At 38.6% G+C, this 25,110-nt stretch overlaps 1 protein-coding gene across 5 annotated transcripts in view; it reads left to right on the forward strand.

Annotated features, from left to right (window-relative positions):
* PKP4 (plakophilin 4) overlaps positions 1-25,110 on the forward strand; it is a 230,779-nt gene that overhangs the window by 169,292 nt on the left and 36,377 nt on the right. For 2 of the 5 annotated variants that reach the window (XM_025404979.1, XM_025404982.1), the window contains exons 5-11: positions 309-440; positions 550-740; positions 4,202-4,751; positions 11,150-11,338; positions 13,480-13,699; positions 20,326-20,458; positions 22,177-22,390. In XM_025404979.1, coding sequence (XP_025260764.1) covers positions 309-440; positions 550-740; positions 4,202-4,751; positions 11,150-11,338; positions 13,480-13,699; positions 20,326-20,458; positions 22,177-22,390 — 1,629 coding nt within the window. The remainder of the gene's footprint in view (positions 1-308; positions 441-549; positions 741-4,201; positions 4,752-11,149; positions 11,339-13,479; positions 13,700-20,325; positions 20,459-22,176; positions 22,391-25,110) is intronic. The other 3 variants (XM_025404980.1, XM_025404983.1, XM_025404981.1) reach the window with 3 other exon arrangements.

Consider the following 25,110-nt stretch of genomic DNA (forward strand, 5'->3'; position numbering starts at 1 on the left):
TAATCCCTTGGAGGAAGGTGTCTGAGAGGTCAGTTTTCCAAGGGGAACAGGATCAGTTTTCAGATTTTGACTTAATATTGAGACTTATAACAAACAACATTTATGAAATTCAGCAAAATATATTAATGAAGTATAAGTTTATGGAACACATTCACATAGTTAAGAGTCAAATGTGCTGTGTAATCTGAAAATACAGCCTTGTATTAGCATATAGATTCTAAGATGCTATTGACAAATATTTGAACCTTTTTTAGCAAGCTTTTATGTAATATTACTATGTTTAGTTGTTTAAACTTTTCTTCTTACAGATGTGCCAAATACTGGTGTAAGCAAACCTAAAGTTTCTGACGCTGTCCATCCCAACAACTATCTCATCAGGACAGAGCCAGAACAAGGAACCCTCTATTCACCAGAACAGACATCTCTTCATGAAAGTGAGGGTCTGTTGTGTTATCTTTTAAGTATTGGATTTGCTTTTAAGATTTTATTCTTGAAAGCGAGTGTCAGAAGTGTGTATAATAAAGATATTTCTTGGTTTCATTCTCACAGGATCATTGGGTAACTCAAGAAGTTCAACACAAATGAATTCTTATTCTGACAGTGGATACCAGGAAGCAGGGAGTTTCCACAACAGCCAGAACGTGAGCAAGGCAGACAACAGGCAGCAGCATTCATTCATAGGATCAACTAACAACCATGTGGTGAGGAATTCAAGAGCTGAAGGACAAACACTGGTTCAGGTAAGCTGAACACATCAAGATCTCTGCAAAGAAATACCCTGCGGCCGGGCGCAGTGGCTCACGCCTGTAATCCCTGAATTTTGGGAGGCCGAGGCGGGTGGATCACCTGAGGTCAGGAGTTCAAGACCAGTCTGACCAACATGGTGAAACCCCATCTCTACTAAAAATACAAAAATGAGCCGGGCGTGGTGGCGGGCGCCTGTAATCTCAGCTATTCGGGAGGCTGAGGCAGGAGAATCACTTGAGCCCGGGAGGCGGAGGTTGCAGTGAGCCGAGATCGCACCACTGCACTCCAGCCTGGGCGACAGAGCGAGACTCCGTCTCAAAACCAAAAAGAAAAAAAGAAAAAAAAAAGAAATACCCTCCTAGTTGAAGATCTGTTATAGGTATTTCTTATTAGAAATCAATATGTATAATTTTTGTAGAATGGATAAAATAGTAAAATCATTTTATTGTATTTGAGATACAATGTTAAATGTATTTGTTTCTATGAGTTAGCTCCCACTGATGGATTCTGATTAGTTCCTGGACACAGTAGAGTAATTCTTCTGGAAACAACAAGTTTGGCATGAGGAGAAGAGTCTAAGGGGAATGTAAGAGGGTTGGATGGAATGTTTTGGTCCCTGAGTGGTTATGAGTTCCTAAAAATACTGGGGCTAAAATATGCTCTAAAAAGCTCCAGAGGGCAGGGTGCTATTCCCACACCTACATAAAATGGGATTTGCCCATTCTAACCAAAGACTATTACCATCACCACTGGAATTATTCTCTAAAAGTACATTTCTTTTCTTTTACTAGAATAGAGATATTCCTGCTTAAAGAAAGGTATTGTATAGAAACATATCCATTCTGTTAAGTGAGGATTCTCTAACTTGATAGCAAAAAATATATATTGCATGTGTATTTCTAAAAACTCTTTAGCTCCTTTCTCTTTACCACTGTATTCACATCAGTCCACCAACATGTCCCAGGATTCAGAGAGGCAATAGGAGTCCTGCATGGTGGTAACCAGTGAGGATAACTACCTGTGCCAGTACCCCAAAATCCCCAGTGCTTGCTTTGGAGCTGAAAAGTAGCAAGATAATCAAATAAGTTAGGAGGACACTGTGCTGCTTCTACTGCAATACAGGAAGCTCTACAGGTACACAGCAGTGGGTCACAGTTCCCAGTGCCCACAGAGATACATAATACAACTTTGTCACTTTTGCTGAGCAATTCAGGAGAAATTTCAAAGTCATTTAAAACATGTTTGTATTAAACACAAATATAGCACATGAATTTTTCAAGCTAAAATGGGAAATCTTGTGCATGTGGCAAGCGACTGCAGGCTGCACCCCCGGTCCTCAGATTATACATTTACTCCTTTGCTGTTGGGGATGCTTTGGTGGAAAAATTTGAGAAGCTCTGGACTAAATGCTAATGGGAGTTCATCTGCTTAGGTGAATTTCTATGTCAGCGGGTCTGAAATCACACTTTTCAAAAGTAGTGTATCTATATAAATTTTATTGCCCTTAGTAGTGGTCATGTAAACACTCCTTTCTTTAAGAGTAAGTTGATTTTCTCACTAGAGCTAAAGAATTGTTTGCAAGGGGGCATCTGAGACTTAATTTGCATGTAGTCTAGGCAACACATTTCCTAGTTGTCTGGACCAACTATCACTTCATTTTGGTAGTTGCAAGTCATGTGGGATTCTCTTTGCATTTTGTTAGCACTATTACCACCCAATCATGCTTTTTTTTTTTTCTTAATTGATAGAGACAAGGTCTCACTCTGTCACCCAGGCTGGAGTGCAATATGGCACAATCATAGCTCACTATAGTCTCAATTCCCTGGGCTCAAGCAGTCTTTCTGACTCAGCCTCCTGGAGTAGCTAAGACTACAGGAACATGCCACCATGCCCAGCTAATTTGTTTGTTTTTTGTAGAGGCTGGGCCTCACTATGTTGCCCTGGCTGGTGTTGAACTCCTGGCCTCAAGCAATCCTCCCTCCTCAGTCTCCCAATGTGTTGGGATTACAGGAGTCAGCCACCACACCCAACCCCAATCATGCTTGTTAACTTTCTAGCTATCTACTGATTTTTAAACCCCATCTTCTTTGCCTTGTTGTTTGTTTACCATCCTCTTTCCTCCCCATGTCTTCTCCACTGCTTATTGCCTTCCCAAAATTGTTGAACTTGAGCACACGGTGAGGTCTTACTGCAAGTGTTTCAGCCAGCCCAGTTGCATTCGACGCCTGGAGGCAGAGCAGACATCCTCGTATGACCTCTAAGGGTATACAAGCCCTCATCTGATCCCCACTTCTTTCCTTACTTCCCGAACTAAAAGTGGTTGTGGGTTGTCATCCTAAAAGTGATGACAACTAGACTCTAGCAACCACTACGGAGGTAACAGAGCAGCCTGGTCCTGAGCTTCTAACCTGGAGCCCTAATGTCTGTTTTTATTTCTCAGTTGGCTCTCCTTTTTCCCATACCTGTTCCCCTTGCGCCCCTTCTCCAGCCCAACCATTCCTTTTTATTGTTGCACAGCATCAAAAACAGTGTCCAGCACCTGCTGTAATTGCAGGAATCAACAGATTCATAGTAGGATCAGCCATGGCAGAAATGTTCATTTTCCAACTTAGTCTTTTCCAGCTGGCTAGGCCAAGAACCCAACAGAGGCTTTGACCATTCCTCCTGCTGGAATAGATTTGGGGGTGCCTTTTTTTTTCACATCTCTTTAAATCCACCAACTAAAGCTAAGAACTCATAGATTGGAAGAGGTAAAAAGAAATGGCTAAAGTGAGGAGAAGCTATGCTTGATCTAAAGGAATCAACAGATTTGCCTAGAGCACCTGTGTAGCCAAGCTGTTCCCCGAAGTAAATTCACAGTGGAGAGCGCCAGACCCACACTTGATCCAAATGTTCATTTATTCCACAATGAAAGAACATGTTCCTTTTGTTAATGGGACCAACCCATAAAGAAAAACAACGATAAATATTCCACTAGCTACATTTAGACTGATATATTCAAATTATATTCAAATTTTTGTTTTACATAAATGTATTGCCTTGGCCAAACTTTGCCTCACAGGGAGTGAAGTAAGTACATTGTTCTGGTGCCCCTTCACGCTCATGAATTACTTGTAACACTTAGAATAAAACATTTTATGTGCTGTGAACAACGCATGGGCAATAGTTAAAAATGTAAAGATAAAAAGGAGTATTAAATGTCTTCAGATCTCTTTTTACGGGTTAATTTTAGCATTTGGTTTAAACCACCAAAAAAAAAAAAAATGTAAAACAACTGAAGCACCATGAGGAAAAATTAATGTCTGGCTCAAAGCGTAAAAAGGAAAAGAAACTTAGACGCCTAAAATAAATAGTGGATTCACGTTCTGTAGTGAGCTATGTGTATTTCTTTTGTAATGGCAATGAACACAAAACCCTGGATAAACCCATTCTCTTTTTTCCCCCCTTTCATCAGCCATCAGTAGCCAATCGGGCCATGAGAAGAGTTAGTTCAGTTCCATCTAGAGCACAGTCTCCTTCTTATGTTATCAGCACAGGCGTGTCTCCTTCAAGGGGGTCACTGAGAACTTCTCTGGGTAGTGGATTTGGCTCTCCGTCAGTGACCGACCCCCGACCTCTGAACCCCAGTGCATATTCCTCCACCACATTACCTGCTGTGCGGGCAGCCTCTCCGTACTCACAGAGACCCGCCTCCCCAACAGCTATACGGCGGATTGGGTCAGTCACCTCCCGGCAGACCTCCAATCCCAACGGACCAACCCCTCAATACCAAACCACCGCCAGAGTGGGGTCCCCACTGACCCTGACGGATGCACAGACTCGAGTAGCTTCCCCATCCCAAGGCCAGGTGGGGTCGTCGTCCCCCAAACGCTCAGGGATGACCGCCGTACCACAGCATCTGGGACCTTCACTGCAAAGGACTGTTCATGACATGGAGCAATTCGGACAGCAGCAGTATGACATTTATGAGAGGATGGTTCCACCCAGGCCAGACAGCCTGACAGGTGCGTACAAGGTGACAGTGCTACATAAAACCCAGTGAGGAAATCTTCTGTGTAACTAAAGCTGAAACAAAGAATGAAAAGGTGGAAAGGGCTCATTCATGTTTTTAATCTCAGAATTTAAACTATGAACTTAAGGTTAACTTGTCTTTCAGGCTCTGTAATTCTTAATACATGAAATTATATACATTTATATCAATAGAATCATTTTGCAATGGATACAACTCTTTTGTAATATTTCCCCCTCAAAATATTAGGGTTTAAAATGTACATTTTTTTGCATTTCAGAAGTATTAGTTGGAATTCTAAGCAGTTGACTAACTTTTTTTTAATGAAATATTTTTTACCAGCCAGACCTACCCCTAAACATACCCTAGAGTTATGTTAAAAGGTGGTATCAGAATATCTGTTTAAATATTTAAATTTTTTCTTTAGAAATACTTCGGTAGTATAGACTAGAATATGAATTTTATCGCCTACTTGACTTTGGCATTTTAATGGAAAGTGCACAAAGCACTTATAAATTACCTTTACATGCCACTCCTAGTAAAGCAGTAAGACACCGGATCCCTAATAAAGCTGTTCCAACTTCAGGGTTTTTCATGGAGGGTTTCCCACATGATGTAAAGATTTGGTTATTTTAAATAAAATGCAATTTAACTGTAGTGTTTTAAATTATATTTTAAAAGTAACATATACCGAATGGTAAAAATTAAAACTATACCGGAAAATACTGAAATGAGTGAAAGCCTTTTACCCTCACCCAGTCCCATCACAGTTGATGTGACTTTCAGAATGTTTCTTTGCATTTACAGATACACACAATCCATGCAAATCTGCACACACATTGTGTTTTCTACTGATGGAATTCTGTCATATAGATCTCCTATACTTTGTTCTTTTCACTTACTGTGTCTTAAGAGCTCTACCTCATTCTTAATAGATGCATGGGACTCATTTTTTATAGATAATATCAATTTATTTGTCATTTTCCTACTAATGGACATTTAGGTTGTTTGTTATGTTTAGCTATTAGAGATGATATAGTATAGTATACATTGTTCTACCTGCATATTTCACATAAGTACTAGGGTAACTGGGATCCAGTAGAATTGCTGCATCAAAATATGTGTGTATTTTTACTTTGAGAGATATTACTTAGAATTGCCTTCTAAGAAGGTTACACACGGATTTATGTTTCTGCCAGTAGTTTGAGTGCCTGTTTCTCTATACCTTGTCTACACTGCACTAGTGCTGCATATTCCAAGTTTTTCATCTTTGCCAATCTGATAGGTAAAAAGCTGTACCTCATTTTTTTAAAGGGCTTTTATTGAGTTATGACTGAGGTTGAAGATTTCATATGTTCATCAACAGCTTTATTTTGTTTTGTTAAACTATAAGTTGAAGTCTTTTGTCTATTTTTATAATTTGTGAAAGCTTTTTTTTGCTAGAGATAAGTTAGCACCTCATAATATGCTTCTCAAGTATTTTTTCCATTTTGTCACTTGTCTTTTTATTTCATTTTGGTTTTAATTTACAAAACTGTTTAACATTTTTACATAGTAAAATTAGTATCTTTTTATGGCTTCTAGGAAAGTTTAAGCCTTTTCAGATTTTTCTGATTGAATAATTTTGCCTGGAGAATTTATATTGAACTTGATTTTTGAGCTCAGAGAAATTCTTAGTGGAGAAACCACCTCTTATTCATTCATCCATCCAAGAAGTGTGTTTGGCTTAGATATTTTTTGCAATGTCTCTGAAAAGTATGCAGCAAAATGATGTAGGAATCATTTATGAAATTCTACCTCCCAAGGAAATCTTAGAAAATAAATAGTTCTGAGGACTTCCATATTCTCCCTGGGTGTATAGAACAGCTATGCAGAAATCCCTGCTTGTAAGAGAGTAAAGAGAAGACTGGAGGAAGGAAGCCAGCATATAAATTATTGTCTCCATGTTTAACCCTAAGAGGGCTCATTTCCTCTGGTTTAAACAGTCCATTTCTCTGACAGTGCAGGTAAAATTAGACTTTATGTTTTGGGGGGGAAATATATATAATGTCTATTTTTTAGGCCTAGACTCTCAGTGATTTTTTTCTAGAAATACCGCAGTATTCTCAAGAAGCAAAGTGTTCTTAATTTCAAAGGATTAATAGCCTGCTAATTGATAAGCCTAAAGCAATGTTTTGTACTAAATTCAGGGACTTGGGTATTTGGTGATCATAATTTAAATGATGATACAAACTTACTTTCTACTACAGACATACATATATATACTCTAATATGCTCATTTCAGAATAATCATAGCATGTCAAGAAAACTTTAGAGGAGATAAAGAATCGATCTTTGAAAGATAAATTTATGTTTATTTCTAATGCCATAAATATAAAGATTTTGAATCACATGGAATCACTATAATACTAGCTAAACTAATATGTTTGTGGAATTGCAAATAGAAGGTATTGGTTGGATAAATAATGCAGTGGCGTATCAGTGTTTTCCATTATTTGGAAGGGGAAGTAGTGTTATTAAAAATTAATCTGTGGAAATACCTATGAAATTTATTTATTTTTGGAGGCAGAGTCTCACTCTGTCACCAGGCTGGAGTACAGTGGCTCGCTCTCGGCTCACTGCAACTTCCACTTCCCGGGTCAAGTGATTCTCCTGCCTCATCCTCCCGAGTAGCTGGGGCTAAAGGCACACACCACCACACCCACCTAATTTTTGTATTTTCAGTGGAGACGGGGTTTCACCATGTTGGCCAGGATGGTCCCAATCTCTTGACCTTGTGATCTGCCTGCCTCGGCCTCCCAAAATGCTGGGATTATAGACGTGAGCCACCACACCCAGCCCTGAAAAAATTATTTCTAATACCAATTATAGAACATAATTATTTGAATTCCAGTTTCCATAATAGTAAGTTATAGTGAGCTCTCTACACATATTCATTTTACTTAATCTACAGAGGCTATTTACTGTAATTTTTTAAAATGCTAATCTATAGGACTGTGTACATGTGTTTTTAAACACATGAGCGGGTAAACAAAAATAGTAGTAGACATTATTGTGTTATTCAGAAGGATTCTTAATATCAAAAAAGTGCTGCATCCCACTAAAGTTCTAAGTCTTTTATTTCCCATTATAGTCTATCACATAATAGTAATTCCAATTTACTAATGATCCTATAGTGAGTGAACATCTGCCAGTTACTTTTTATATTTCTAAATGCAAAGAGCTCATTTTGTTACCTTTCTCATGAAATCATAGTCAGTGTTTACAAAACCTTTCAGATTGCATGGATTCCAGTGAAGAATCCAGCCAGATACTTAGAGAATGAGAATATAACATTGTAATGGTGATGCAGAATGCTTTGTCTTATTTCACATCCCAGTGCAGTGGTGGGAGCATGAGGACTCAACCAATGTCAGAAGCATCCAGTCCCCAGCTTGGCTCTGTCCAAGTGTCAGTGATCCTCAGTGTCTTGCACTGAGTCGTGAGTGTCTGTGGCTCTGTTGGGTGTTACAACAGCACCTCATAATGATAAGATTATTGAGGACTAGGTACATTCACCTTTCTGCTTTATGTCACTGTTAGCAAAAACTGTGCACTTTTGTCTAAGGTATTCATGGGCTCCATAAAGAAATAGAGCTTAGCCCCTAGACTGTGCTAAAAATAAGAAGAAGAAGAAGAAGAAGAAAAAGAAGAAGAAGAAATTGGCCAGTGACTAAAAAGCTGAAATCCTCAAAAGGAAATTTTGCAATAGCAATCATAGTGTCATCTTTGAAGTTGGTTTCCATGGCCCCCTTCTTGGTGGGCTTACCTTCCTCTTTAACCTGGTGTTTGTGGAAGGCTCTGTGGAGTTCAGACTTTTCCTCACCACATGCCATTGCTCACCACATTCCTGCTCACATGCCATATGGAGGGATAGCTGTGTCCAGTATTGGATGTATAATGACAGAGCACTGACGTGAGCTTTCCTCCCAGCTCGGCAGGGAAGTAGCTCTCCAGTGGGGACGAATCACATTTCCTTTGGGACTGTTTCCTCGGTTTTGAAATGAGGTTTGGGTGGATAATTTCCCAGTTATAAGATTGTATAAACCTGTGGTCTTCATTATAGCAAGAGGGGAACCAGTAGGTAAAACCCACATTGATTCATTTAGTTTCTTTCCGTGTCACATTGCTGTCCAGGGTAGGTAATAATCATTCAGTTTAGAAGCTGTATGCATGCATTAACTTTCTTGCCTCTCCTCACTAAGCAACATATAATTAGCACTCATATTCAGGCCCATTTGCTTTTAGTTCTGATTTGATTAACTGAACTAACAGGATGGGAACAATCTTTTTTTTTTTTCTTTTTTTTTTTTTTGAGACGGAGTCTCACGTCTCACTCTGTCACCCAGGCTGTAGTGCAGTGGCACGATCTTGGCTCATTGCAACCTCCCCCTCCCAGGTTCAAGCAATTTTCTGCCTTGGCCCCCCGCAGGTTCAAGCAATTCTCTGCCCAACCTCAGCTGGGATTACAGGCGCCTGCCACCATGCCTGGCTAATTTTTGTATTTTTAGTAGAGTCGGGGTTTCGCCACCTTGGCCAGGCTTGTCTTGAACTCCTGACCTCGAGATCTACCCGCCTCTGCCTCCCAAAGTGCTGGAATTACAGGCATGAGCCACCGTGCCCGGCCAGTCTTACCTTTTTATAATTACTTATTTTGTTAATGCTTTGCCATTTTTTAAAAAGCAAATATATGCTGACTGGCTTCAGATATGTTTGTGCTTTCTCTTATGTTTGGGATATACCCTTAATTGATATTTTTACAAGTGACAGACTCTACTTACTAATAATGCAAGTCCCTTCTGAGCATCATAATATAGAAAATATTCATTCAGTCTTTTTAAGAAAATGAAATGTTTGGGTTTGAAGTATACCTTTTTATCATGAGTCCCATGTGTAAACATTAGTTATTAGCAGTTTGAATCAAAATATTTAAAATGATTTAATGTTCATGTACTACTAACTTTGTGTTTTTTCTTTATACTAGAAAGAAGGTAAACAAGAATCTGGTATGTGAGTTCTTATAAAAACAACAGTTTTTTGGGTTTGTTTTTTTTTTAAAGAAAGGAAAAACATAATGATAAATAGTATTTTATAATAATATTAGTTCACTGATAATATTACAAAACTTATAGCACAAAATTTCCAGTGTTTTTCTGTAAAAATTATATGTGAGTTAACAGACATTTCAAAACAGCTTTTAAACATCAGCCTTTACCAAGTACATAATGTAGGCATTCTGTTAGATGTTGGGATTCAAAGAGGTGTGAGATGGTGGGCCTTGCACCCAGAGAGAAGCTGATTGTCCACTAAATGAGACTGGCAGGTCCGCAGGGTAGGAAGAGAGCAGCATGAACCACTGCTCGTATAAAGCTTTTAAAGTGAAAATGATATAATAATAGGTCATTCTCTATTTGATCACCATCATAAAATAGCTTATTGGAGGATGAATCTCAGTGTATCAAATCATTTAATTTTTTGTTATTTTTCTTAGAAAATCTACTTTCATCTTGCTGCCAAGAGAAAGTGTTTTGTTTGTTTGTTTGTTTTTGAGACGGAGTCTCGCTCTGTCGCCCAGGCTGGAGTGCAGTGATGGATCTCGGCTCACTGCAAGCTCCGCCTCCCAGGTTCACGCCATTCTCCTGCCTCAGCCTCCCGAGTAGCTGGGGCTACAGGTGCCCGCTACCATGCCCGGCTAATTTTTTTTTTTTTTTTTTGGTATTTTTAATAGAGATGGGTTTTCACCATGTTAGCCAAGATGGTCTCGATCTCCTGACCTTGTGATCCACCCTCCTCAGCCTCCCAAAGTGCTGGGATTACAGGCATGAGCCACCGCCCCCAGCTGAGAAAGTTGTATTTAAAATACATATATGGAGTCCTTTTCACATGTGTCATTTCTCTTTGGTAAAACTTACTAGTTTTAGTGTTTAGACTTAACACTTGGTCCTACTGGTTAGGATTTTCTTAGTATATATCTACGTATGTATGTATGTATTTATTTATTTTGAGACAGGGCCTCACCTGGTCACCCAGGCTGGAGTGCGGTGGTGTGATCGTGGCTCACTGCAACTTCGACGTTCTGGGTTCAAGCAGTCTTCCAGCCTCAGCCTCCTGAGTAGCTGGGATCACAGACATACACCACCATACCCAACTAGTTTTTTAAAAAAATATTTTTTGTAGAGATGGGGTCTCACTCTGTTGCCCAGACTTGTCTCAAATTCCTGGGCTCAAGCCATTCTCCCACCTCTGCCTCCCAAAGTGCTGGGATTACAGGAGTTAGGATTTTAATTAGGGTTTATGTTTTTAACCTCACTGTGATTGTCTCAGTTCTTAATGATGTAATTTTTGTGCCTCTAGGCTTACGGAGTTCCTATGCTAGTCAGCACAGTCAGCTTGGGCAAGACCTTCGTTCTGCCGTGTCTCCCGATTTGCACATTACTCCTATATATGAGGGGAGGACCTATTACAGCCCAGTGTATCGCAGCCCAAACCATGGAACTGTGGAGCTTCAGGGATCGCAGACGGCGTTGTATCGCACAGGTTCAGGTGGGCATCAGCTCTGTTTACTGGTTTCCTGATTTCACAGGCCCCACAGTAGAAGCGTTTCATTGAGATTGGGTTCCCTGTTAGAAGGAAATCATGATGTCCATTTGGTTGTCAGATAATCAGCTGTGACAGCAGATCAATAAGCAATAAAACAGGTTCATTGAGTACCTATTTGTAGGTGATACATTTTTACCTTAGTACAATATAATCAATGAACATAGTGATTATACTGTTAGTTCAGGAATAAGTTTGTAAAACTGTAAATCTGACTCCAGGTTGGACACATATTCAGTATCAAAAGGAAAGCCTTGTTGGAATATTTCTTTGTAATTCTTTTGCCGAGCAAGTTTTTGGAGAAAATCCATAACTGAGTTACTTGGCCGTCTTTGATTTAGCAAGCGTGAAGCCCAAGTGTATTTGGCATTACTCCTTTTTAAATGTTGGATGTTCTCTGAATAGTTAAATGTAGAATGTGAAATAGATACCCTTGTGATGGACTCAAACTGGGGCAGGATTCAATAGCGACATTTATAAAAGCAGGGAGCTGGAGCATCACACCCTTGTACCACCAGTCCTCATGTTTATGCCACACCATCAAGGCTGGTAGAGCAGAAGCTGTAGCCTATGGTGGTGTGAGCTGCCAGGTCATGCTGCACGGCTGACTCATGGCGTCTCAAGACTACTCTTTTTTTTTTTTTTTTTAAAGAGGTATCAGATTTATTAACATGCTTACAAATGAACCCTAGGTAGCAATAATAACCCCTCAAAGGTACAACTCTATGAGAAATACCTATGAGAATACCAGAATGGGGAAGACTGTATTTGAATTGGTTCTTTGCAGGAAACTGACAGTTTGATCCACTGAGGGATTTATCTTCTAATAAAATGTACCATTTCTAATAGATGTTGATAAAGAAATATTTTGCTTTTCCTTATGTCTGTAAATTGAGGAATTCCTTTAATAGGACTAAGAAATAGATATTGTTTAAAATCTTTTTAATTGCAAGAAGATACGTATACAGTTACTGGAGGGATACCCACTGCAAGAATTAGGAAAGTCATTTTAAATTCAGTATACAGTATCTTTATAATAGCATCATACAATAATTTAGGGGAGTAGCTGTAGAATAATTTGATATCAATCTTCTTTCCCTCTTGTGAAGTAGATTTTCCAGTGTTATTACAATCCACAGGTCTAGACATAAAAGGTATAGTAGTCTCTCTATATCCAGGGGGAATACGTTCCAAGACCATCAGTGGATGCCTGAAATGGCAGATGGTACCGAACCCTGTATATACTATATATTTTCCTATATATTCATTCATATGATAAAGTTTAATTGATAAATCAGGCACAGTAAGAGATTAGCAAGAATAACAAATAATGAAATAGAACAATTAAGTAAAATAAGGGTTGTTTAAACACAAGCCCTGCAGTACTGAGACAGCACATATAATAGTCAAGACAGCTGCTAAGTGACTAACAGACTAGTAGCATCTATAGCATGGGTACACTGGACAAAGGGATTATTCACGTCCCAGTGGGATCACAGCCGAATGGCACAGATTTCATCATGTTATTCAGAATGGTGTGCAATTTAAAACTTAAGAATTACTTGTTTCTGGAATTTTCCATTTGATATTTTTGGACAACAATTGACCACGGGTAACTGAAACCATGGAAAGCAAAACCAAAAGGTAAGGATGGACTGCTGTAGAATAAAACAAGTAACCTGTGTACACAAAGTGTTAAAATTTTGATAGTTTTAATTACTTACAAATTTGAAGAAATCTTGTTTTTACCACTAGAATGAAATTAATAAATTTTGCTATTTTGTCTGTCTCTAAGATTCTTGTGTTTCTCTCAGTTTTGTTACTGAACCTCAATGAACATATTATATAAGCAGATTTGTAATTTCACTTTTGTTCTTTCTTGCTAATAAAATTAACAAAATATTTATGTACATTAAAAACTTAGTACCCTTTTTAGCACTAATAAGGTAGAATTTTAAAATATAAAAGTAAGCGATTTATATAATTGCCAAAAACTATAATCCTTAAAATTAAAAATGTTTTACCTTTTATTAAAGTGTGATCTCATGGAGAACATACTAATCTTTTTCAAAATGTTGACTTTCTAGTAGGTATTGGAAATCTACAAAGGACATCCAGCCAACGAAGTACCCTTACATACCAAAGAAATAATTATGCTCTGAACACAACAGCTACCTACGCGGAGCCCTACAGGCCTATACAATACCGAGTGCAAGAGTGCAATTATAACAGGCTTCAGCACGTAGTGTCGGCTGATGATGGCACCACAAGATCCCCATCAATAGACAGCATTCAGAAGGACCCCAGGCGAGTACCAGTTAGGAGTCTCTAGAAGGCTACAGTATTGCAGGAGTTAGCCAGTTCCTCACTTTTGCCTTTTTTTAAGTTGCTAAGTCTATTATACTATCATTAATTCCATATCTATTAATACTTCCAGTTGTATTCCAGCTATATAGGTCATTGAGGTTAATTTCATTTTAAAGATAGATTCCTTCTTTCCATCCTTTCATAATAAGTTAGAGAATGCACAGATCCGTGGGAATATCTGCAGCATTCATCACTGAAATATATCATCAAGACAACTACCTGGAATAGCCTCTTAGAATGAAACAAGGCTTTGAAGGATCAGTTTTCCCTTTGCCGTTGTCCTGACCGACTTCTTGGATAACAGCTTCAAAAAATGGATTTGATTATTACAAACTAGAGAAAGACCAGTGTTATATATGTTTTGAATCATAGTGGTCAACAATATATAACACTTTTATTAACCAGGTTCTTTGAAAAAACTTTCTGACATTTAGGAGAAGATAGTCTTTATAAGAAATTCTATCTAATAAGCAAAAAGTATTTGGCAAATCGTAGACGTTTCCTCCTCCTGATTTTGTTTGGCCCTGTAGACAGCATTTTTTATTAAGATAATATGAGTCATTTAATACTTGATTGATTTTGAAAAACTGACCTTGTCCTTAAAGCCATTTAAAATATTCAGGAAATAAAGATATTTTAAAACTAAAGGAATTTTCATTTCTGAAAGAGTGAAATTGTTGCTAAATTTTAAGCAACTTTAGTGTTATTTTAAGGCATGTATGCAAGATTTCATTCACTGTTCGCCCACAAATAGTTACTTCACTGGAAAATTGTTATAATTATCAATTCATTTTTAGCAACCTACCAACTTGTTTTAATGAATGTGAATTAAAATGATGAGTGAGGTTTTGGTCATTAAAACACAATGACTAAAGATACTTTAAAGTTGAGTGGGAAATCCACTGCTTCACTAAAACCACTACCGTTATTCACTTTTATTCCTGAAATTCTTTAAGCTTTATAAATGCATTTGGTTCTGCTGTTCCTGGTTTGCCACCTTTTTGTCATTTTTAAGGAGTTTCAAAAATAACTTGTCTAATAACACCTACAGCTTGTCAGTGATACTCTTACTGATTTTGTTTTTCCAAATCCTCAAAATGACAAAGGCCTCAGGCACCCAAATAGATGCAGAAATTCCCAAAAGGGTTTTGAATTGTAGGTAATTTAGACCATCCCTTGACTGGACCTGAAGAGAAAATAATAGCTACCTAGAAAGGCAGTGAAGTGTGATGAGAACTTTGAGTTTAATATGTGTCCCTGAAGACTTCAGTTTTGACCTCTACTATGAGTTGATTCGCTATAAACAAGGACTTCATGTATGATAATATACCTCAGCTATTCATAGTGTGATAATTTCATAGTCTAATGCATAAAACTGTTATGGCTAGCTTTGATTATGTGAAACTTTACTGATAATGCATTTTGTAAGGTGAATAAGTGATTATATTGGTAGGTGCATTTATTCTAGCTGAAACTGGAATTCAGATGATTTTGAAGTTTAGGTATTTAAACCAAAATTAAAAGCTCATGACAACTGTTAATTTTTAGTTTTGAAAATAGCAATTGGAAGTAATATTTTTATTCACTTGTAAGCCTTTATTGTTAATGCCACATTACAGTTAGCCTGAAAAATTCTCTGCAAGACTGAGGAAGTTATTGATCTTTACTGTATAAAAGGAAATCTGTGAGTTTTTTTATAGTCATCTACTTGGGAACCAAATTTATTAATAACACCAATGATGCTTCTGAAAGGAGTAATATGAAAGACTTCCTGTGTATTCACATTTCCATCTCAGCTCATTTCCCTTTGGCCTGAAGAACTTCCTTTAACCTTTCTTGTCTTGCATTTCTGCTTGTAACAAATTCTCCCAGCTTCAGTTTATCTGAAAATATTTCACTTGTTTTTTTTAAAGGATTTTTTTTACTAGATATACAATTCAAGATTTACAGGTGTGGATTTTTTTCTTTCAGTACTTTAAAAGATGTCAGTCATTATCTTCAGACCTGCGTTGTTTCTGTTGATAAGGCAGACATCATGTGTATTCTTCTCATTATGTAATGTATCTTTTCTTTGGCTGCTTTTCAGATTTTTCTCTAGCTTTCAACTGTTTTATTCTAATGAACCTAAGTATAATTTTCTTTGCATTTAACCTGCTTGGGGTTCACTGAGATTCTTGGAATATAGGTTGATGTTTTTGTCAAAATTGGGAAATTTTCAACAATTAATTCTTTAAGCTTTTTTCCTGCCCCAAACTCTCTTCTCTTCTTCTAGGACTCCAATTAAACACATAGGATCACTTTATTATTTCACACATTACTGAATCTGTCTTCGTTTTTTAAGTCTTTTTTCCCTATATTCTTGTAATCAGAATTTTTTATTGATGCCTTCAAATTTAGTTTTCTTTGTCCTATAGACTACAATCTATTGTGAAGTCCTTGCAAATTTGTTTTTATTTCTTTTTTTTTTTTTTTTTGGAGACGGAGTCTCGCGCTGTCGCCCAGGCTGGAGTGCAGTGGCCAGATCTCAGTTCACTGCAAGCTCCGCCTCCTGGGTTTACGCCATTCTCCTGCCTCAGCCTCCCGAGTAGCTGGGACTACAGGCGGCCGCCACCTCGCCCGGCTAGTTTTTTGTATTTTTTAGTAGAGATGGGGTTTCACCGTGTTAGCCAGGATGGTCTCGATCTCCTGACCTCGTGATCCGCCCGTCTCGGCCTCCCAAAGTGCTGGGATTACAGGCTTGAGCCACCGCGCCCGGCCTAATTTGTTTTTATTTCTAATCCTTGAATTTGGTTCCTTTTATATAGTCCATGTTCCTGTGAGATTCTCCATCTCTTCACTCCATATATACGTCTTTTTCTTTAAGTCTTCAAACACATTTAACATAACCATTTAAAATTTTTCTTCTGATAATTTCAACATCTGGGGTGTCTCTGGGTCTGTTTCTATTGGTTTCCTTTTTTACGTATTTATAAGTCATATGTTTCTGTTTCTTCTCGTGTTTAGTCATTTTAAATTATATACTGACTGTTGTAGATGATACATTATAGGGAATCTGGATTAGGCTGTCTCCTGTTAGGATGCTGAGTTTTATTGTGGCAGAGAACTAAATTACTGGTAGATCCTTTCAATCCCATCAAAACTGGTTTTGTTCATTGTTAGGTCTAGTTCATATTTCTTTTAAACCTTAGAACATGGTCCTTACTCCTAAAACTTGGCCTTTGTGGAGTCTTGACTAAATTCCCAAGGTGTTCAGTGATGTCTGCGCTCTGACTGGTGGGGGTGGGGGTGGTCCACATCAACTGGTACCTCTTCAGCATTGAGTCATGTAGCAGCCACTCTCCACCAGACCTGTGCATGTGCCCTACAGCTCAGGGTACAACTGAGGACTTGCGGATAGTCCACACACAAACCCAGAGAATCACCTCTGCTTAGCTCCCTTGTCTTCAGTACTCTGCCTTGCACGTTATAACCACTTTAGCACCTGCAAATTCCACTTGCTCCCTGCCTCAGCTCACTAAATCCCTCACATACTACTTGTCCTCAGCTTCCTGTGTCATGGTCCAGAAAGTGCCCCCCGGCAGAAAGCCAGGTAAACATGGGACTCATTGATGTTTCCCTCCTCTCAAGGATTATATTCTTGTGTTGCCTGTTGTCAAGGGTCTAAAAACAGTTTTCTCCTACATTTAGCTAAATTCACTTTTATCATTGTTTATGGTGGGAGGGCAAAATCCAGTACGAGTTACTCTATCATGGCTGGAAACAGAAGTCTGGGCTTAGGTTTTACTGAAGCAAATCCTGGCAGGCATTGATGCCATCCAGCCAGCCTACAAATTGATGGCAGTTTTTCCAGGGTAAATTTCTACTGAATTTACATCAAGGTTGGAGATGAAGCCAAGCAAGCCTAATTGCCCAGCTTTGGCAGGAGCCCACCCTCGGGGCTGTCTGGCCCTCATGGCACCCAGGGATGTCAGGAAATCTTGACCCTCAGTGTCCCATTTAAAGAGGACAAAAACGTGTATTTGTAATGATTGTGAATCATCAAAGAGAGTAAATCACACTTCTCGCACTCTGTTAAGTACAACAGAGATTTACGTAATAGGCTTTAGATAGATTTTCATGAGAAATGATTGATACAGTTTCAATATATAAAAGGAAAATTATTTGTTACCAGGAATTCATCTATTTGGAATAGCTCATTTTTTAGGGACGATGAATATTAATAAAACATCTGTATCCGAAGTAAAAATATATAAAATATTTTAGTATTCAACATCACATTTAATCATCACAACCAACCAGTGAAGATTGAAATATTAGTTTCATTGATCTTGTTTTACATTTGAGGCAACTGAAGCTCCAAATAATTAATTGCTTTTCAAAATCACACAGAAATTGAAGGACCCAAGACTGAAACCCAGGCAATCAAACTCCATATTCTGTGCTTTTTCTGCTGTTATCTTGCCTTCTTTGGCATTGGCTATATTCTTAATGTCTGTTAATGACGTCGTCATCCAGCCTGTTCCCCAAGCCGGAAACTCCATCTCACACCTGACTTCAGTTTTTAGATCATCTGGCTGTTGTATAAAGAATGGATTGGGGGTGCAGGTGGGGTGGGGGGATAATATTAGAAGCAGAGAGAACATGTAGGAAACTGTTAGACTCTTCTGGGCAAAATGGAGAAAATGAATGGATTTGGTATATGTTAAATGTTTTGTAGATAGTCAACAGAACTTGCTGATGGATTCCATGAGGTAAGATGAGGAAAAGAGAGAAATCAAAGCGAAGTCTATTTCATTTCAAGCAGCTATGTAGATTCCTGTGTGGATAGTGGGTACTCTGCATGACACCCATCTTTTTGTATTCTAGGACATTCTTTCCTTGGCCACCAGAGTTATTGTCTGTATAAATGTGACCATGTCATATCCTCTCACTCTCCTGCTTCACAACCTTCATTCCTTATGTGTAGGCACACATATAGACCACCTGGGTTTCACTAACCTCCACCACTAATTACTAATCCTGAGTTCCTTGTCTGTGTCTAATGTTATTTTAATAGTGCTTACCTCATGAGGCAACAGTAAAGGTAAATGAGATAATGAAAGTAAAGTTCTTGGCACAAAGCCTGATAAAGGTAAACTCAATAAAAGATAACTCCTCCCGTTATTGGTATTAAGACAGAACTTTTTAGTTTGGCATTAGAAGATCCTGTAAATAGAATCATATCTTATCCAGTATTTGTATCTCCAGCACTGTAGCACAGTAAGGATTCACTGAGTGTGGTGTGTGTGTGTGGATGCATGTGTGCACACAGGTGTGGGATGACAAGCCCCTTTGCAGTGGTCTGACAAGTTAATGCATGGAGCCTTTCCAGACCAAGAGAGACTCTAAGGCTTCAAAAATCAGGCAAGAGAAGTATCACTCGGTCATTAATTTTATGAATTCTTTTTTTAATAAACAACTAACTTTATCCTGTAATCAGAGTCTGTATATTTATTGTTCTGTGAGCCATTTTCTAACAATCTGCTCTTCACATAATAAAAGAGCAAACTTAAATTTAACAAGAATTCCAAACACTGTGCCAATATCTTATTGGCATAATGTCATCTGGACATTAGAAAATCCTGAAAATGGATGTTAGCTGAAAAAAAGCAAAGTACAAAAGTACATATACATAGCATGATTATATATCATTGTCAAAAAAAATGGTATAGCATAGTGTTGGAGGGCACACACTCTGAAGGCAGAGTACCACTCCACTGTTTACAGCCACGTGGCCAGTCACATGGCCTTTCTGCCTCAACGTCCGCATCTTTAAGGTTGCGGTAAGAATAAATTAATAAATATATATAAAATGCCTGGAATAGTGCCTGACACAGGATAGGGGTTTATGAAATATTAACTGCTATTTAATAATAACCCAGTTTTACGGAAAAAAATCCCAAACCCACACGTGTGCACTTTTGCACACATATATAGAAAAACAGGAAATGTCAGCAGTAATCCTGAATATAGGATGACTGGTCAAATACTTTTTCTTTTTTATAGTTTTCTGTGTTTCTGTGTTATACTCAAGAGCAACCATAAACATTGTTTCTTAAAAATCCTCAGGCCCACAATGTTTGTGATTTCTAGGCTGACGCCAGCTCTGTCTGTTCCCACCAGCCCTTCCTCTCCCTTCAGGCATGACATCTCACTTCACTGAAGTGCACGTGTTTACCTGTGCCTTGCACCTGCAGATTTCTTACATAGGTAGAAAGACATAAAATTAGAACCAGGAGGAGGAGCACTAGAGTGGAAAAGTTACTTATATTAAGAATTTTCTTTGTTCTCCTGAATCTATCTCTTTCTGTGCATCTGTGCGTCATGATTTCTTTAAGATCGTAAGCATCTGGGCCTCTGCATATGTTCATCAGGGGGAAAAATTATTTAGGTATGTATTTTTTAGGATTTTTGTAACTTCCCATTTTTATCTCAGCAGAGCTTTTTTCCCTTATAACAAGTGTTTTTGTTCAGTGTATTTTTACAACATGGGCCTTCCTTTCTGAAGCCATGTTTTTCTCATGTAGGGAGTTTGCCTGGCGTGATCCTGAGTTGCCTGAGGTCATTCACATGCTTCAGCACCAGTTCCCATCTGTTCAAGCAAATGCAGCGGCCTACCTGCAGCACCTGTGCTTTGGCGACAACAAAGTGAAGATGGAGGTACAGGACACGGTGCCTGGGATGACTGGGGAAAACAGTGCCTTTGCATTTAACAGCCACATGCTTCTGTATTTACGAAATTACCCGATGTAATTCAAGAGTCTTTTTAAAGGGATATTTTGATACCAGATACTCTTTGACTTAACTATGCATTTCAGTATCTCTCAGGAAAAACGAGGATAAATATATTTCTTGGAGTGCTTTCAGCATTTTCAAATCATATGTCTACTTCATTAGCTTATTTATAAAACCATGAAGCAAAAATCAGTTTAACTTGCATTTAAACAATATTTTTTAGGCCGGGCACAGTGACTCATGCCTGTAATCCCAGCACTTTGGGAGACAGAGGCTGGCAGATCACCTGAGGTCAGGAATTCAAGACCAGCCTGGCCAACATGGCAAAACCCCATCTCTACTAAAAATACAAAAATTAGCTGGACATGGTGGCGCATGGCCTGTAATCCCAGCTGCTCAGAAAGCTGAGGCGGGAGAATCACTTGAACCTGGGAGACAGAGGTTGCGGTGAGCCGAGATTGAGCCACTGCACTCCAGCCTGGGAGCGAGACTCCATATCAAAAAAAAAAAAAAAATACTAGGTAAAAATTATAGTATACATTGAACTAGTGAGTTCATGTATTTTATGGAATTCTAGTCAGGTTGGTGCCAACTATAAATAAGTTATAGAGGATTATAACCATCACTAATGCTAAACATACGTGAATATTTTATTTCAGGGTTTTTTAGGTATTTATAGAAACATAGCAAGTTATTGGTTATTGGCTATAATTCTATATAACATACAGATTCTTTAATGTTTCAAACCTTCTTCTGACCCACAGTGTTATATAAAACTGAAGTTGTTTTCATCATTTTAATATGCAAAACAGCATACAGCTCCAGACCTAAATGTGAATGTAGTAAATAAAGCCCAGAAATACTCAAGTAATGTACTAATGCATTGACAAATGGAAGAAAATTTAAGGAGAGTAGCCTCGAGAACTCATTCTAGAAACCAAATAACTTAAGTCAAAAATTATTTCCTATATTGTCTCAAGCCCTGCATATAGCTTTGCTATGTTTGTATATTTGCACATTGCCCTGCTGAAGTGAAAGCACAATTCTTGATGTGTGTTCTGAGGGTTGGAGGAGGACTGTGCCGCCTGCCAATGGATATCAAACCACCTAGATCTCCTATCTCTTTTTTAAGCCATGAACCCAGGAAAAGTATCATCTAAGAGAGTGTCCTTAGAATTTTTTTTTTTTTTTTTTTTTGAGACAGAGTCTTGCTCTGTTGCCCAGACTGGAGTGCAGTGGCACAATCTTGGCTCACTGCAACCTCTACCTCCCAGATTCAAGTGATTCTTGTGCCTCAGCCTTCCAAGTAGCTGGGATTACAGGTGTGTGCCTCGACACCCAGCTAAGTTTTTTGTATTTTTAGTAGAGACAGGATTTCATCATGTTGGCCAGGCTGGTCTTGAACTCCTGACCTCAAGTGATCCACCTGCCTTGGCCTCCCGATGTGCTGGGATTATAGGCATGAGCCACCGCGCCTGGCCTCTCCTTAGAATTTATAAAAGTTGTCTTATTTGGAATAAAAAGTAACCTTTGAAATGGTCTGGAGATATCCACATCCTGTGATCTCTCCATAACAGACTTCTGTTTGATCACTGATTAATTGCATGTTACTTAGGCCTGATACCTAGTATTTTTCATTCTAGGTTTGTAGGTTAGGGGGAATCAAGCATCTGGTTGACCTTTTGGACCACAGAGTTTTAGAAGTTCAGAAGAATGCTTGTGGTGCCCTTCGAAACCTCGTTTTTGGCAAGTCTACAGATGAAAATAAAATAGCAATGAAGAATGTTGGTGGGATACCTGCCTTGTTGCGTCTGTTGAGAAAATCTATTGATGCAGAAGTAAGGGAGCTTGTTACAGGTAGGTATAGAATGTGATCTTGTCCTAGAGGAAATGTTGAAAACAGACTGGACTGTGCCCTTGTATAGTGGCACTGTGGAGGAGTTGGAGGTTCCAGATAGTAGATAATAAGATATATTATTTATTATATATATAATATATATATAAAAACATATAATATATATTAAATATAATAAATAAATAATATATGTTATATATTGTTTAGTCTGATGAGTCAGAAACCGTTTACAATGTGGTCATCTCTATTAGTATCAGTTACTGTACTTAATGATTTGTAAATATCAGCTAACAGATGTCTTTTTCATGGAGGACTAAATACCACATTTTTTATTATGTATTTCATAGTAAATCTAGTTGTTTTAAGTAGGCAGACTCTCCTTTATTATGAGAATAAAATATACTTAATGGATTGGCTGTCTTTCACGTTAGCTCAGCTGGTATCTGAGTGCCTGTTTGTATTCCCACGTACTTTACTAGGCCCCAGGAATAGAAAGAGGAATAAAACCCAGTGCCTGCGCTTAAGTCACCCTCAGACTGGTGAGGAACACAGGTGGTTTTATGAGTGTCAGGGAAATGTGGCAAGTCTCACTCAACAGAGGTTGCATTGGGCACAGAGGATGGGTAGCGAAGTTCCCTGGGTGACGTGAAACTAAAGTTGGCCTAAAGGATGAAGAAGCACTGGCTGGATAGGCAGAGGTCTTTCCAGTTACAAGCTCAGAAACAGCATGGGATATAGTTCTGGAGCTACCAACAAGAGGGGGCTGCTGTGTTAAAACTTAGTGAAGAGCCAAGTGTGGTAGCTCACACCTGTAATCCCAACACTTTGGGAGACCGAGGCAAGAAGATCACTTGAGGCCAGGAGTCCAAGACCAACCTGGGCAACACAGGGAGACCCCATCTCTACAAAAAATAAAAATAAGTAGCTGGATGTGGTGGCACGTGCCTGTGGTCCCTGGTACTTGGGAGTCTGAAGTAGGAGGATCACTTAAGCCCAGGAGGTTGAGGCTGCAGTGAGCCATGATCACACCACTGCACTCCAGCCTGGATGACAAGTGAGGCCCTGATTCAAAAAAACAAAAATTAAGGAAAACAAGGCCAGAGAGAGATACAGTCTTCATTTAGGGAACTTTTTTTTTTTTTTGAGACGGAGTCTTGCTCTGTCACCCAGGCTGGAATGCAATGGCGTGATCTCAGCTCACTGCAACCTCTGCCCCCCAGGTTCAAGCAATTCTCTTGCCTCAGCCTCCTGAGTAACCAGGATTATACACATGCACCACCACACCCAGCTAATTTTTGTATTTTTAATAGAGATGGAGTCTCACCATGTTGGCCAGACTCGTCTCCAACTCCTGACCTCAGGTGATCCGCCCACCTCAGCCTCCCAAAGTGCTGAGATTACAGGCGTGAGCCACTGCACCCGGCCCATTTAGGGAATTTTTATAAGGAACTTAGTTGTGTCCCACATGCAGTGAGGACACTGGGGTATGGCATGGCTAGTTTAGGCCTTTAAATGCCTTCCAGCAGGCAGCAGGATAGAGGATTGATATGAAGTGGGAGAGTCTGGGAGGCCTGTGAACAGACCAACAGTCCAATGATAACAGCTTGAACTATTTCATTGATGAAAAGAAAGAGTAGGGTGGAGCAGTCAGAAATATTTCATGGTCTGGGCATGATGGTTAGATGTGGGGAGTGAGAGAAAGGGAGGAGTAAGTAACGCCTGGATGTTGCAGTATTAGTGGCTGGATTCAAGGATACTTGAGATTGAGCTGGAAGAGTGGTTCTGCAGGAGAATACATTGATGACAGCATTGTTTGTAATAGATAATTCAGGGAAAATACTAAGAATTCATTGGCAAAAGGATGGTTACATAGTGGCAGTACTCTCACACAACAAAACCACATACAGCAGTTAAAATAAGCACATTAGACTGTACATAACAACGTAGATACATACAGCTTTAGAAATACTTGCAGAATGATAACTACAGAGCAATACAATTTGAATAAAGTTTTTAAATATGTAGATTGATGTAGATATAGGCACATGCAATAAAGTTAAAATTTCTAATTGGAATAATAAAAATAGATTCAGAATAGGGGTTACCTCTGTGAAGAGGAAGGAGGAAAATGGGACTGCGGGTTGTATTCCAGCTCTGTTTCTTTAGAGAACTCTGAAATACAAAATACAAAATGTTAATATTTGATAAAGCTAGCATACCTGGGTGTTTGTTTTATATTTTCTTTGCCTTTTTTCATGCTTGAGATATTTAATTTAAAATTTTAAAACAACGTTTCTTCAAAATTAATTTCATTCCCCCCAGGTTTCCAGTATGAAATCAGAGTTGTAGTTTCTGTAACACTTGGGAATGAATAAACCATCCTGCATCCAATATTTAAGGGGAATCAACTTTCTCATAAGATATTAATGTTCAAAATACAACATGAATAGTCCCTTGTACTCAAAATACCAAAAGTAGAATATACTTTACAAATAATCATAAGTCTGGAATGGACTATCTGCCTTAATGTATTTTGAATATTCTTTAGTGCTTCTAAATTAATACTCCCACTTTCTGAAATGCTTTTGAGGCATCTCACCAAAAAACAAATTATTTTTGCTAACATGTACATGTAGCTATAAAATGAAAATTAGAGCAAGCTAAACAGAATTTTTAAAAAATTGAAATGTAGCTATGTTCATCCTAGAAGTCAACACAGTCA

The sequence above is a fragment of the Theropithecus gelada genome, chromosome 12 (assembly GCF_003255815.1).
Source record: "Theropithecus gelada isolate Dixy chromosome 12, Tgel_1.0, whole genome shotgun sequence".
NCBI lineage: Eukaryota > Metazoa > Chordata > Mammalia > Primates > Cercopithecidae > Theropithecus > Theropithecus gelada.